Raw genomic sequence first — 15,975 nt, 5'->3', positions numbered from 1 at the left:
CCAGTCATTTTCTCATCTCAGATTTATTTTTAGAAAACTTGCAAGTGTTTGATGTTTTCTATAAAACTTTGTAAAAGTAAAGTATACATTTTAAAAATTATAGTTTTCTGCTTTAAAGTATAAACCATAACTTATCAAAATATCATAGACATCAAAGGAACTATATCATCTTCTAATATGGACATAGAGCAAAACTCTGAAGGAGGCAAAATTGTCTTTGATACCCACCCCCTTATTTTATTTCACATTTGTTTCTGTTTTGGCACTGCTACTCTCAGATGCCCCTGCATTTTCCCTTGTCCCCTATAGCACACAGACCTGACCTCGTCTCCCCCGTTTCTTCAACCCTATTCCAAATCATATGATGCACTTCTGAACACTACTAAGCATTCATGTACTAACCTCACTGATGTGAGATGCCTTTTACTGGAAATCAGAGCCCCTTTTGTGCTCAAACCAAAAGCGGGCAAGTCCAGTTGTGGGCCTGCAGGCTTCACTGTGCCAACAGAGGAAGCATTTGTGGGTTTTCAGATCTTCAAGATCCCTCAATTATGCAGGTCAGCACCCCATGGTAAGACTGCTCATTGGTTTGGAATTAAGCCACATAGGCCAACCCATCGTCTACTCAGAGGCCAGGGTGTTGCCTTTGTACTGGAGGATCAGGTTAATGATGTTCTCAGTCCTCTACCCAACCCTTCGAGGCAACATTGAACAGGAGACATTTTCATGAATGCTTAAAATAAGTTCATCAGTACACTTGCAATTATACATGCTTGAAGTGTAACCCCCACTATTTCCTTCCTAATCCAAGGTTTTATTTCCTTGACAGCCTGTCCTAAATTTTTTTAAACTATAGTTCCACCTTCTAAGTCTCCTCTTTCTTAATTCTTACAAACAGCATATATGTATGTGTGTGTGTTATATAACAGTTTTAAGTTTATTTTTACATAAATATATTTTTTTAAATAAATTGCTCTTGTTGTGCAGGTTAATTCAGAATTGGTGGACTAGAAGGAAAGTAAGACAAGAACATGGGCCTGAAAGGAAAATAAGTTTCCCACAATGGGAAAAGGACTACACCCTCCAGCCAATGAATGCCTACGGACTCTTTGATGAATACTTAGAAATGAGTATGATTTTATTTTATCCTCTTAATTCTACATGTAAATTCTAGATCTCTAGCTGCATTTAACTAGATACCATTATCATCGAAGCTAGCAGTATGGGGAGATGTGTGAGTGTCTTGTTTTAAGGAGCTCAAGAAATAGCATCAAGTCACTTCAAATTCTTTATGACATTGTGTCCTGTCATAATCAATCACCGGTGGGGGGAATGAGCTGGAAAAGCTGGTGAACCAAAGAATAAGGAGTGACCACTTAGGGTTTGGTTCATTCATTCAGCAGATTTTTAAAATTGAAAATGTTGTTAGCTTGTAATCTTTAATCATATATATATATGTATGCTATATATATATATATATAGCATACATATATATAATTTTCTTTTCTATTATACTTTATTGCAAGATACTGAATATAGCTCCCTGTGCAATATAATAGGACCTCGTTTATATATTTTATATATAGTAGTTTATATCCAGCAGACATCTCTGGAGCCATGTCATGTCCAGGCAGACATTATGTTTGGCACTAGAGATATAAAAAGAAGGAGTCAGGCAGAGTTCCAGCTTTCAAAGAGGGCACAGTAGGGGGAGAGGGGGAGTCAAGAGATATAAAGAGTAGGTGCAATAAAGTGGCATAGATGCTGCAGTATGAGTCAGTAGGGGGTAGAATGGGTTCAGCCATTTCTCTTGGAGGAAGTAGCAGGACGCTCAGAATGCTTGGGCTATGCTACACATACACTGAAGGAGTCCCATTTATCTATAATCAAACACAAGCTATGTATTTTAGCACGTATTTGAGAGCATGGGCTTTAGAAACACATTACTGAGTTCAGATCCCAGCCTTACTCTTATTAACTATGAAACCTTGGGCAATTACTTAATCTCTTTGTCTCACTCACCTCATCTCTATAATGGAGACAGAAAGAGTAACCATTTCATAGCCTCTCTGTGTGGATTAAATGAGTAAATGCATGGAAAGAGCTTAGAACAATGCCTGGCTCATAGTATGTATTTGATGGATGTTATCCAGATCATTATTACTATTTTCTATTCTTCTTCTCTCTCAGGAGAGAAAAGCTTAACAAAATCCTTTAGAACACATACTAAGTGTGGTTAGGTTTTCTCTTTTTTTAAGTTATGTTTAAGGTCTAACATTGAAGTGGTAGTAGGGGTACAGGTGAACAGATGCATTATATCTGAAAGCAGCAGTTCTTTCTGGGCAAATCTGAAAATTAAAGGAGTAGTAGAATTGATGCTTAATGTTTCTTAGATCGTTTATCTCCTAAGTGTCTACTGATGTTTTTAGAGTTTCAATTATAGAATGGCACAATGATATAACTTGGAGAAGAAATCAATTTAGGCATTAATAATAAAACTTAATAAAGAGAATTCATTAAGAGAACTAACCACTTGGAGGTCTCTTAATGGATTCCTCTCCCATAAAGAAGGAAATAAACAATAACGTTGGTATATAGAGTGCTTGAAAAGCTTTTATGTGGTTAGATCTGGTGGTGCTCCAAATACTACAGTATCTTTGCAGCAAGAAACAAATCTCAGAAGCACCACAAGCAGGCTAGTGAATCCTAACTGCTTGCTTATGTTCATGTTGCTTTTGTTACTTCCTTAATGACTTTCCTGCTCTGTTAGGTTTTTAAAAATGTATCCATTGAAGTAGAATATACAGTGAGAAGGGTATAAGAGTGTATAGATCAATGTATATTCACAAATTGATGCACAAATGTTACCACTGTAATTGTTGTAACTCTTTAGTTGTAACTATGTAGGTGAGGGGTTGACACACTTCTGCTCTCAGACCCAAGGACAGCCCACTACCTGGCCTTGTAACTAATATTCTGTTGGAACACAGCAACATCCATTTATTTATATATTATCTGTAGTTGCCTTTGCACTACAAGAGCAGAGCTGAGTATATGACAGAGACTATATTGCCCACAAAGCCTGAAATATTTTACTATGTGGCTCTTTACAGAAATTGTCATCCTGTGAGGTAGGATATTGTCAGTATCAAAAAAGGCTCCCTTGTCCCCTCTCCCACTTATTAACACCCTCCCCAACCATCTTCCTGACTTCTAACCCCATTGATTAATATTCTTCCTTTTAAATAAAATCTCTGCAGAAATGGAACTGTACAATACATTTTCTTTGGTAACTGGCTTCTTTCATTCAGTATTATAAGATTCTTCCATGTTGTTACAGGTTGTAGAACTTCATTTTCATCTCTGTCTAGTATTCCCAGAATGTGTACCTGAAGCAAAATTATGAAATAGGCAAGTTTGTCTCTGATTCCCACCCCCATCTTTTCTTTAGTCACATGTGGGATTTTTTTTTTTTTTCATTTCCCTTCCCAGATACTTTTCATCCTTCTCCCCTCCCTCCCTCCATCCTCTCCCATATTATGAAATGTACTTCTGAGTACTACTAAGGATTAATGTGCTAGATTGTGGCATGTTAATTAGAATCAGAGCCTCTGTCAAGCTTGAGTAGGGAAAAAAATAAAGGGATATTTACTTGTGCACGTGCAGGCATCAGTGAGCCGGTGGATGAACTAGTTTGTGAGTTCACAGATCTTTTAGGAATAGAATACACAGGAATATACCATTATTTTGTCCATCCATTCTATTAGCACTGAGGTGCTGGACAACTGAGTTGTTTTAGGTTTGGGTTCTTAAAAATAAGATTGCTATGAAAAATTTTATACGTGTGTTTTAGTTAACATTTGTTCATGTTTCTATTGGGAATTTATGTAGGAGTGGAGTTCCCAGTGGAGTGGCAATCACACTGTATACATTTGTGGATCTGCGGTACACACCTGCAAAGAGTCCAAAACTCCTACTAGTTGTATAACTTCAGTTATTCCACAAACTTACTAAAAAACTTGGTAGCCATGCTGGTTCGTATGCACTAGTACCTCATTATAGTTTTAATTTTGAATTTCATGGCAACTTACAATACTGAATTTCTTTTCATACGCTTCTTGACATTTGGGTAACCTCTCATTCAAGCCCATGACTGTGTCATATTTCTTTTCCTTAGTGATTTGTAGAAGTTGTTTATATATTCTGGATATGAGTCCTTTGTCAGTGGACCTGGAATTTTTTTTGTAGGAAGATTTTTTCGTCTTTTTTTTTTTTTTTTTGTCTTTTTGCCATTTCTAGGGCTGCTGCTGCAGCATATAGAAGTTCCCAGGCTAGGGGTCTAATCAGAGCTGTAGCTGTCAGCCACAGCCACAGCCACAGCCACGTGGCATCTCAGCCATGTCTGAGACCTACACCACAGCTCACGGCAATGCCAGATCCTTAACCCACTGAGCAAGGCCAGGGATTGAACCTGCAACCTCATGGTTCCTAGTCAGATTCGTTAACCACTGCTCCATGTTGGGATCTTCTTGTAGGAAGGTTTCTAATTATAGATTTAATTTATTTAATAGATATGACTATATTTTCTCCCTCTGAATGACCATGTCCATAGTCTGTGTTTTAGCTGTTTCAAGAAACTTGTCTATTTTATCTAAAATTTTCACGTTTAGTGGAATAAAATTGCTTATAATCCCCTTTACCAACCTTTTAGTGAAGTATAGTTGATTTACAATATTGGGTTAGTATCTGCTATACAGCAAAGTGATTCTGTTTTTTACATACACACACATTCTTTCTATATTATTTTCCATTGTGGTTTATCACAGGATATTGAACTTAGGCCCCTGTGCTAAACAATAGGACATTGTTATTTATCTATTCTGTGTATAATAGTTTGCATCTGCTAACGCCAAACTCTCAATCCATTCTTCTCCTATCCCCCTCCTCCTTGACAAATGGAAGTCTGTTTCTGTTTTGTAGATAGGTTCATTTGTGTCATATTTTAGATTCCACATATATATGACATCATATGGTATTTTCCCTCTTAATAACTTTTAATGTATACAAGGTCTATAGTGATGTCCTTTTTTCATTAATAATTTCGTAATTTGTACTTTTTTTTAACAATCTAGCTACAGGCTTAATAATAATCTTTTCATTCATTTTTTGCTCTTATTTCCTGCCGCCTTCTTTCTTGGGACCTAATTTTCTCTTATTTTCCAAACATCTTCAGAGGAAGCTTAAGTCACTGATTTTCAACTTCCTTTTCTGAATTAGGCATTTAGAGATAAAATTTTTCTCCATGAATACTGCTTTATAGCTATCTTATAGCTGTATCCTCTAAGTTTTGATGTGCTATATTTTCATCAAGGCATTTTATGATACCATTGTAGTTTATTTTTGACTTAGTTTTTTTTGTCTTTGAAATGTGTTGCTTAATAGAAAACATTTGAGGGTTTTCTAGTTATCCCTGTCACTGATTTCTACTTTAAGTCACCTGTAGTCAAAGGATACTCTGTTAGTCATTTACTACATATTGAGATTTGTTTTATGTCCCTGTGATTTGCCTATTTTTGTAAGTGCTTCACGTGTGTTCTGCAACTGTTTAGCATAATATTCTATGTATATCAATTAGGCGAGGTTGTTTAATTGTGTTGTTCAAATCTTTTATTCCTTATTTTCACTTGCCTATTTCATCTACTAGTTACTAAGAAAAGGGTATTAAAATTCCTAAGTATGATTGTGGACTTATTCTCCTAGTTCTGTCCACTTTTATTTATGCCTTTTGAAGCTGTATTATGTGAAAGCAGTTTAGGATTATTCTAGCTTACTGTTGAGTTGAAATTTTTATTTAAGTGTATTTGATTTAGAGTGTTGTCAATTTCTGCTGTGCAGCACAGGGACCCAGTCATACATAGATATGTAGATACATATGACATATATGTTTGTTTTCCATCATGTTCTATAACAAGAAAATGGATATAGTTCCCTGTGCTGTACAGTAGGACCCCATTGCTTATCCATTCTAAATGTAATAGTTTGCATCTAACAACCCCAAACTCTGTCTGTCCCACTCCCTCCCGGTCCTGCTTGACAACCACAAGTCTGTTCTCTATGAGTCTGTTTCTGTTTTGGAGATAGGTTCGTTTGTGCCATATTTTAGATTCCACATATAAGTTATGGCATTTTGTCTTTCTCCTTCTGACTGACTTCACCTAGTATGAGAATCTCTAGTTGCATCCATGTTCTTTTTTATGGCTGAGTAGTATTGATCATATATATGTACTACATCTTCTTAATCCATTTATCTGTTGATGGACATTTAGGTTTCCATGTCTTGGCTATTGTGAATATTGCTGCAATGAACATAGGGGTGCATGTATCTTTGAGTTATAATTTTGTCTAGAGAGATGCCCAGGAGTGGGATTGCTGGATCATATGGTAATTCTATTTTTAGTTTTCTGAGGAACCTCCATACTGTTCTCCATAATAGTTGCACTAACTTACATTCATACAAATAGTGTAGGAGGGTTCCCTTTTCTCCACACCCTCTCCAGCATTGCAGATTTTTTAATGATGGCTATTCTGATTGGGGTGAAGTGTTACCTCATTGAAGTTCTGATTTGCCTTTCTCTAATTATTAGTGATGTTGAGCATCTTTTCATATGCCTATTGACTATCTGTATGTCTTCTCTACAGAAATACCTGTTTAGGTCTTCTGCCTATTTTTCACTTGGGTTATTTGGTTTTTCTTGTTGAGCTGGATGAGTTGTTTGTATGTGTATTTTAAGCCCTTGTTGATTGCATCATTCACAAAGATTTCTTTTCCCCATTCTGTGGGTTGTCTTTTTGGTTTTTTAATGGTTTCCTTTGCTGTGCAAAAGCCTTGTGTTCAGTTAGGTCCCACTGGTTTATTGTTTGTATTGTCATTAGTCTAGGAGGTGGATCAAGCAAGATCTTGGTGTGATTTATGTCAAAGAGTCTTCTGCCTATGTTTTCCTCTAGTAGTTTTATAGTATCTGGCCTTATGTTTAGGTATTTAATCCATTTTGAGTTTAGTTTTATGTATGGTGTTAGTGAATGTTCTAATTTTATTCTTTTACAGGTAGCTGTCCAGTTTTACCAGCATCACTTATTGAAGAGACTATCTTTCCTCCACTCTATGTTCTTGGCACCTTTGTCATAGATTAGTTGACCACAGGTGCTTAGACTTATTTCTGGTTTCTCTCTCCAACTTTATTGAGCTACGTTTCTGTTTTTGTGCCAGTACCATACTGTTTTGTTGACTATAGCTTTGTAGTATAGTTTTAAGTCAGGGAGCCTGATTCCTCCAGTTCCATTTTTCCTTTTCATTATCACTTTGGCTATTTGGGGTCTCTTGTATTTCCATACAATTTTAAAATATTTTTGTCTTAGTTCTATGAAGAATGTCATGGTAATTTGATAGGGATTTAATTTAATCTGTAGATTGCCTTGGATAGTATAGTCACTTTGACTATATTCTTCCAATCCATGGTATATCTTTCCATCTATTTGTGTCAATTTTGATTTCCTTCATCAGCCTCTTACAGTTTTCAGAGTACAGATCTTTTGTCTCTAAAATCAATAAAGAAATACCGGCCTTAAATGACACCCTAGACCAAATAGACTTAATATTTATAGAGCATTCCATCCCAAAGCAGTAGAATATACATTCTTCTCAAGTTCATATTGAACATTCTCCAGGATAGATCACATCTTGGGCCACAGATCAAGCCTTGGTAAATTTTAAAAAATGGAAATTATTTCAAGCTTTTTCTCTGACCACAATGCTATGGGACTAGAAATCAACTATGAGAAAAAAATAGCAAAAACCACAAACTCTGGAAGCCAAACAATATGATGGATCACTGAAGAAATAAAAAAATACTTAAGAGACAAATGACAACAAAGACATAAAGCCTATGGGACACAGCAAAAGCAGTTCTGAGAGGGAAGTTTATAGCAATACAATCTTATCTCAGGAAACAAACTAACCTTGTACCTAAAACATCTAGAGAGGGAAGAACAAAGCCCAAAATTAGTAGAAGGAAAGAAGTCATAATCAGAGCAGAAATAAATGAAATAGAGAAAGGAAAACAACAGAGAAGATCAATGAAACCAAAAGTTGGTTCTTTGAAAAGGCCAACCAAATTGATAAATCTTTAGCCAGATTCATCAAGAAGAAAAAGGGGAGAGGTTTCAAGTCATTAAAATTAGAAATAAAAAAGGAAAGGTTACAGCTGACTCCACAGAAATGCAAAGGATCATTAGAGAGTACTACCAACAACTATATGCCAATAAAATGGACAATCTAGAAGAAATGGACAGATTCTTACAAAAGAACAACCTACCAAGAATGAACCAGGAAGAATTATGACTAGACCAATCACAGTACTGAAATTGAAACCCTCTGACTTAAAAACTTCCAAAAAAACAAGTTCAGGACCTGATGGCTGCACAGGTGAATTCTATTAAACATTCAGAGAAGAATTAACGCCTATTCTGAAACTTCCAAAAAACTGCAAAGGAAGGAATGTTCCCAAGCTTTCTAGGAGGCCACCAGTGCCCTGATACCAAAACCAGCCAAAGATACCACAAAAAAAAAAAAAAGGGGAAAATTACAGGGAAAATTAAAAGTTCAAAATGACTTATGAACATAAAAAATCCTCAACAAAATACTAGTAAATCAAATCCAACTATATATTAAAAGGATTGTACATTATGATCAAGTGGGATTTATCCCAGAGATGCAAGGATTCTTCAGTATCTGAAAATCAATCATGTGATACACCACATCAGCAAACTGAAGAATGAAAACAATGTGATCCTTTCAATAGATGTAGAAAAAGCTTTGACAAAATTCTGATAAAAACTCTCAGAAGCAGGAATAGAGGGAACCTACCTCAACATAATAAAAGCCATATATGACAAACATACAACTAACATAATTCTCAATGGTGAAAAGATGAAACAATTCTTGCTAAGATCAGGAAGAAGACAAGGATGTCAACTTTCACCACTGTTATTCAACATAGTTTTGGAATTCCTAGCAATGGCAGTGAGACAAGAAAAAGAAATAAAAGAAATCCAAATTGTAAAAGAAAAACTCTCACTATTTTCAAATGACACGATACTATACCTAGAAAATCCTAAAGAGGCTACCAGAAAACTGTTACAGCTCATCAATGAATTTAGTAAAGTTGTAGGACATAAAATTAATACACATCAACAGATGAGTGGATTAAGAAGATGTGGTATATATACACAATGGAATATTACTCAGCCATAAAAACAAAATAATGCCATTTGCAACACATGAATGGAACTAGAGACTCTCATACTGAGTGAAATAAGTTAGAAAGAAATACCATACGATATCACTTATATCTGGAATCTAATATACAGCACAAATGAACCTTTCCACAGAAAAGAAAATCATGGACTTGGAGAATAGACTTGTGGTTGCCAAGGGGGACAGGGAGAGAGTGGAATGGATTGGGAGCTTGGGGTTAATGGATGCAAACTATTGCCTTTGAAATGGATTGGCAATGAGATCCTGCTGTATGGCATTGGGAACTATGTCTAGTCACTTATCATGGAGTATGATAATGTAAGAAAATAGAATGTGTACATGTATGTGTAACTGGGTCACCATGCTGTACAGTAGAAGAAAAATTGTAATGGGGAAATAATTCAAAAAATTTTTAAAAAAATTAATACACAGAAATAGCTCTCATTTCTACATACTAACAATGAAAGACAGAAGGAAAAATTAGGAAAACCAGCCCATTTACCATCACATCAAAAAGAATACCTAGTAATAAAGTCATTCTTTATCTCGAATAATGTAATATTTTGAAGATGTGATGGGCAAGAGGCTAAGAAACTTGCTATAAAACCTCCCCAAGAACAGAACTGAGCCTCTTGCTTTCTTTCAGGACTGAAATAAAGACCCACCAGGTTCTCAATTACAGCCGTGGAGGCAGACTGGGCTTTATAAAAACTACCCCGCACCAGCCTGCCTTAACTTGTGAATACATTGAAGTGATCATCTCTTTTTTTTTTTTTAAGTATAATTGATTTACAGTGTTGTGTTAGCTTCTGGTGTATAGCAAAGTGGGTCTGTTATATATACATTCTTTTTCATATTCTTTTCCGTTATGGTTTATTACAGGATATTGAATGCTATATAGTAGGACCTTGTTGTTTACCTAATTTACATATGGTAGTTTGTATCTGCAAATCCCAAACTCCCAATTTATCCCTCCACCACCCCCTTTCCCCTTTGGTACCTGTAGGTTTGTTTTCTATGCCTGTGCATCTGTTTCTTTTATAAATTCATTCATATCATGTTTTATTTTTTGTCTTTTTGTCTTTTTAGGGCTGCACCCACAGCATATGGAGGTTCCCAGGCTAGGGGTCAAATTGGAGCTGTAGCTGCCAGTCTACACCACAGCTCATGGCAATGCCAGATTCTTAACCCACTGAGCAAGGCCAGGGATCGAACCTGCAACCTCATGGTTCCTAGTCAGATTCATTCCCACTTCACCATGACGGGAACTCCTGTATCCTATTTTAAATTCCACATATAAGTTGTATGATACTGGAGTTCCCATCGTGGAGCAGTAGAAACAAATCCGACAAGGAATCATGAGATTGCAGTTTCGATCCCTGGCCTTGCTCAGTGGGTTAAGGATCTGGTATAGCCATGAGCTGTGGTCTAGGTCACAGACACAGCTCAGAACCTGCATTGTTGTGGCTGGCAGCTATAGCTCCAATTGGACCCCTAGCCTGGGAACCTCCATATGCCATGGGTGCAGCCTTAAAAAGCAAAAATAAAAAAAAAAGTTTATATGATATTTGTCTTTCTCTTTCTGATTTACTTCACTTATTATAATAATCTCTAAATCCACCCATGTTGCTCCAAATGACTATTTCATTTTTTGGCTGAGTAATATTCTATTGTGTATACATACCACATCTTCTTTATCCATCCATATGTCGATGGACATTTAGTTTGTTTCCATGTCTTGGCTACTGTAAATAGTACTGCTATAAACATGTGTCTTTTTGAATTAGAGTTTTCTCTGGATATATGCCCAGGATTGCAACTATTTTTTTAAGGAAACTTTGTGCTGTTTTCCATAGCAGCTGTACCAATTTATACTCCCACCAACAGTGTAGGAGGGTTCCCTTTTTGTTACACCATTTCTAGTATTTATTATTTGTATATTTTTTAATGATAGTCATTTTAACTGAATGAGGTGATACCTCATTGCAGTTTTGATCATCACCTTCTTAGCTGCATAAGAACAGCATGAGAAACATTTTCTGGTGGAAAAGAACATCACTGAGAGCACAGATCAATAAACTTACTCTTAAAGGGCAAGGTAGTACATAATTGAGGCATTGGAGACCTATCAGATTTGATCAGAAAGACAAATCTAAGAATAATTGGTGTACCAGAGGGAGGAAGATGGGGGCAGAGAGTTCATTGTTGTTTTTGTTTGTTTGTTTGTTTGTTTTAAAATAGTAACTTTGAAGTACCCAAACCTGGAGAAGAAATGGGACACACAAGTCCACAAAGCTACCACAACATGCTTTTATCTCAATGCAGAGACCTTCTCTAAGACACATTATAATGAAACCATCCCATGTTATAATCAATCTTACAGGCAGCCAGGGGGGTTAAAAGTAACATAGAAAAGAATCCCCATTAGGCTGTCAGTGGATTGCTCTGCAGAAATCCTACAGTCCAGGAGCAAGTAGAATAGCATATTTAGAGTGCTGAAAGATAAAAATTGACAGCAAAGAATACTTTATCTGGCAAAATCATCCTTCAGATATAAGGGGGAAATAAATGCTTTTCTAGAAAAAAAAAAGCTGAAAGAGTTCACCAACACTAGACCTACCTTGAAAGAAATACTGAAAGAAGTCCTTCAAGCTGAATGAAAAGAAACTAATCAGTGGCATAAAAACATATGAAAATACACATACTCTGATAAAGGTGAAAAACAGGAAACTGTTACTTTCTATTAGAATGGTATATTAACCACTTTACTATAAAAGTTAAGGGAAAAGAGCTTTGAAGTTCCCCTGTGGCACAGCAGATTAAGGATCAACCATTGGCACTGCAGCAGCTTGGGTTCAATCCCTGGCCCAGGAACTTCCACACGCCACAGGTGCAGCAAAGAGAAAGAAAATAAAAGAAAGAAAGGAGAGAAAGAGAAAGAAAGGAAAAGAGCATTAAAAAACTAAAGCTACTATAACTGTTAAATTCATAGCATAAAAAGAGGTAAATTGTGACATTAAAAATATAAAAGGAGAAGAGTAAAAGAGTGGACCATTATAAGACAAATGAAGATAAGTTGCTATCACCATCAAATGGACTGTTTTATCCATGAGATATTGTATGTAAACCTCATGGTAACCACAAAGCAAAAGTCTAGAGTTGATTCAACAAACATAAAAAAGGGGGAGACTGAGAATATCACCATGGAAAAGCACCAACTTAGAGAGGTAGGCAGAAACACAGGGCAAAAGGAATATAGAAACAAAACAATGGATTTCCCTTCATGGTGCAGAGGAAGCAAATCCAACTAGTATCCATGAGGATGTGTGTTTGATCCCTGGCCTTGCTCAGTGGGTTGGGGATCTGGTGTTGCCATGAGCTGTGGTGTAGGTCGCAGACGCGGCTCAGATCCTGTGTTGCTGTGGCTGTGGTGTAGGCTGGTGGCTACCCCTCCAGCTTCCTAGCCTAAGAACCTCCAATATCTCGGGTGTGGCTCTAAAAATCAACAAACAGAACAACCAGAAAGCAAAGTGATTGAAGTGTTAAGTCCTTACATATCAATAATCACTCTAGGAGTTCCCGTCGTGGCACAGTGGTTAACGAATCCGACTAGGAACCATGAGGTTGTGGGTTCGGTCCCTGCCCTTGCTCAGTGGGTTAATGATCTGGCATTGCTGTGAGCTGTGGTGTAGGTTGCAGACGTGGCTCAGATCCCGCATTGCTGTGGCTCTGGCATAGGCCAGTGGCTACAGCTCCGATTTGACCCCTAGCCTGGGAACCTCCATATGCTGTGGGAGCGGCCCAAAGAAATAGCAAAAAAAAGACAAAAAAATAATAATAATCACTCTAAATGTAAATGGATTGAATTCATCAATACCAAGGTAAAGGATGCCTGAATGAATTTTTTTAAAAAAAATGACCCAAAATATTCTACCTATAGGAAACTCATTTTGGCTCTAAAGACAAACATAAGCTCAAAGTCAAGGGATGGGAAAAGGTTCTTAAGGCAAATGCAAACCAAAAGAAAGTGGGGGTAGCCATACTTATATCAGATAAAATAGGCTTCAAGCTAAAAACAGTAACAAGAGACAAAGGAGGTCATTATATTATGATAAATAGGGCCAATACACCCAGAAGATATAATGATCATAAATATATTTGCCCCCAATATCAGGGCACTTAAATATTTTAAGCAAATACAGTTGACCCTTGAACAATAGATTTGAACTATACAGATTCACTTATATGTGTATTTTTTTTCAATAAATACATACTACAGTACAACATGATGTGTAGTTGGTTGAATCCATGGTTGCATAGCCATGTATATAAAGTCCTGACTATAAAGCTATATGTGGACCTTCAACTGCATAGACAGTTGGGGCCTCTAACCCCTCTGTTGCTCAAGGGCCAACTATACTAACATACGAAGGGAGAAATACACTATACAATAATAGGTAGGGGACTCCAATACCACACTGTAGGCAATGGACAAATTATCCAGACATAAAATTAACAAAGAGGGTGGAGGTTGTGCAGGTTGGGGCTGTGGGTGGTGTTACATGCTGCAGGCAGGGGGCAGAGCCTGAGCCAGAGCAGACAGGCAGTGGATGCACTCTGACCTAGGAATCTGTGCATTTGCCCATGATTCACCCCTGAGGAACCTAGAAAGATAGCACAATGAAGTGATACTTGGGCTGCAGTGGTGACCTCACCACCCCCAACTGCAGCCCCTCACAAAGGAAGTATTTTTACAGGGTGGATTAGAACAATCCAGAATACTTGTGAGTGAGTAACATGGTACCAGACCTTCACCAGGACTTTAACATGATGGAGAAAAAAAAGAGAATGTCCATGATTCTGCTTTCTGCAAAGAACTGGAATCAATAATACAGGAACAATTTAAAAAGAAGAATCACACACACCTATTGCCAGTATAGCAGATAGCAGATTTTATGACCACAAATGTACTGGATGTCTACCCAGCAGCTAAGGATGGGATGGCTGCCTTAAACATGAGTCTTGGTATAGTGACTCTTTACCAAGAGGGTCTGACTCTATTGCCTATGACAAAAGGGAGATATTATTGCAGTGTAAACTGGCAGCATTTTATAGCCTAGCAGATCACTTTGGATAGTCTCAGCTTATCTACAATCAAATCACAACCAGAGTGAGCTCCAAGTAGCAATGCTTCCTCATCGTACCTTTTGGACTTCTCTACAATAAAGTGACTATGTCCAGTTTGGTTAAAATCAGTCTATAAGTTGATGTGGTAGAGTGTGGAAGTACTAATCTATGAGTAAATCAAGCTGGTTTCACATTACACTTTGCTATTTACACTGCTCAGTTGAAGATGATGTGTGTTGTGCATATTCATACACCATCAGGGACTGGGTGAATGTGCTGCCTGGTGGAGACATAAATTTTAAAGCTGTATAGGGAGCAGCACTTCACATTTCCTTCAAATTTCCCTCTCTTTTTGTAACAAGTCGATAAACCTCATTTTGTTGAATTAAAAAAAATTACAAAGAAACACTGGAATTGAAGCATACTTTAAATCAAGCGGACTAAATAAACATCTACAGAACATTTCATTCAATAGCAAGAGAATACACAATTTCTCAAATACACATGGAATATTCCCCAGGATCATATGATAGGACACAAGATCAATCTTAGCAAATTGAAGACTTTGAAATCATACCAACTATCTCTTCTGACCACAATGGTATGAAATTTGAAATCTAAAGCATGAGGAGAGCTATAAAATCAACAAATATGTTGAAACTAAACAATGCATTTCTGAACAACCAGTAGGTCAAAGAACTCAAAAAGGAAATAAAAAATTATCTCAAATAAAAAATGGAAATACAACATTATAAAAACTTATGAATTCAGCAAAAGAAGTTCCAAGAAGAAAGCTTATAACAATAAATGCACACATTAAGAAATTATAAAGATCTCAAATGATCTATCACCAAAAGGCAAAGTTAGGAGTGGAAATAAAATGGCGACCAGAAAAACAGTAGAAAAAAAATCAATGAAACCAAGAGCTGGGTTTTGAAAAGATAAACATAATTGACAAAACTTTAGCTAGACTAAGAAAAAAGAGAAGACTCAAAATTAGAAATGAAAAATAAGACATTACAACTGATACTAGTAGTTAAAGATCCAGCATTGTCACTGCTGTGGAACAGGCTGGATCCCTGCCCCAGGAATTTCTTCATGCTGCAGGCAAGCCACATGCACCCCCCCCAAAAAAAACCTGATACTACCAAAATATACACAGGATAAGAGACTATGAACAATGCTGTGCCAACAAATTAGATAACCTAGAAGAAATGCATAAATTTCTAGAAACACAACCTACCATCCAAGGCTGTTGGATGAAATGTTCTGTAGAAAATCTCAAAAGACAAAAAAATGAGCAAAGAGGTTGAATCAGAAACCAAAGGCCTCCCAACACAGAAAACCCCATGACAAGACAGCTTCACTGGTGAATTCTACCAAACATTTAAAGAATTAATACAAGTCCTCTCAGATACTTACAAAAAATTAAAGAGGAAGGTACACTTCCAAACTCATTCTGTGAGGCCAAGTTAACCTGATATCAAAGTCATATAAGGAAACTACAAGAAAAGACAACTCTGAAACAATATCCC

The 15,975-nt window shown here is 36.8% G+C and overlaps 1 protein-coding gene across 4 annotated transcripts in view; it reads left to right on the top strand.

Annotated features, from left to right (window-relative positions):
• ANO4 (anoctamin 4) overlaps positions 1-15,975 on the top strand; it is a 354,946-nt gene that overhangs the window by 300,252 nt on the left and 38,719 nt on the right. For all 4 annotated transcript variants that reach the window (XM_047788188.1, XM_047788190.1, XM_047788189.1 and 1 more), the window contains one exon: positions 988-1,130. In XM_047788188.1, the coding sequence (XP_047644144.1) occupies positions 988-1,130 (143 nt within the window). The remainder of the gene's footprint in view (positions 1-987; positions 1,131-15,975) is intronic.

The sequence above is a fragment of the Phacochoerus africanus genome, chromosome 7 (assembly GCF_016906955.1).
Source record: "Phacochoerus africanus isolate WHEZ1 chromosome 7, ROS_Pafr_v1, whole genome shotgun sequence".
NCBI lineage: Eukaryota > Metazoa > Chordata > Mammalia > Artiodactyla > Suidae > Phacochoerus > Phacochoerus africanus.
Note: the sequence above shows the minus strand (reverse complement) of the source record. Positions and strands in the feature narration are given on the sequence as shown.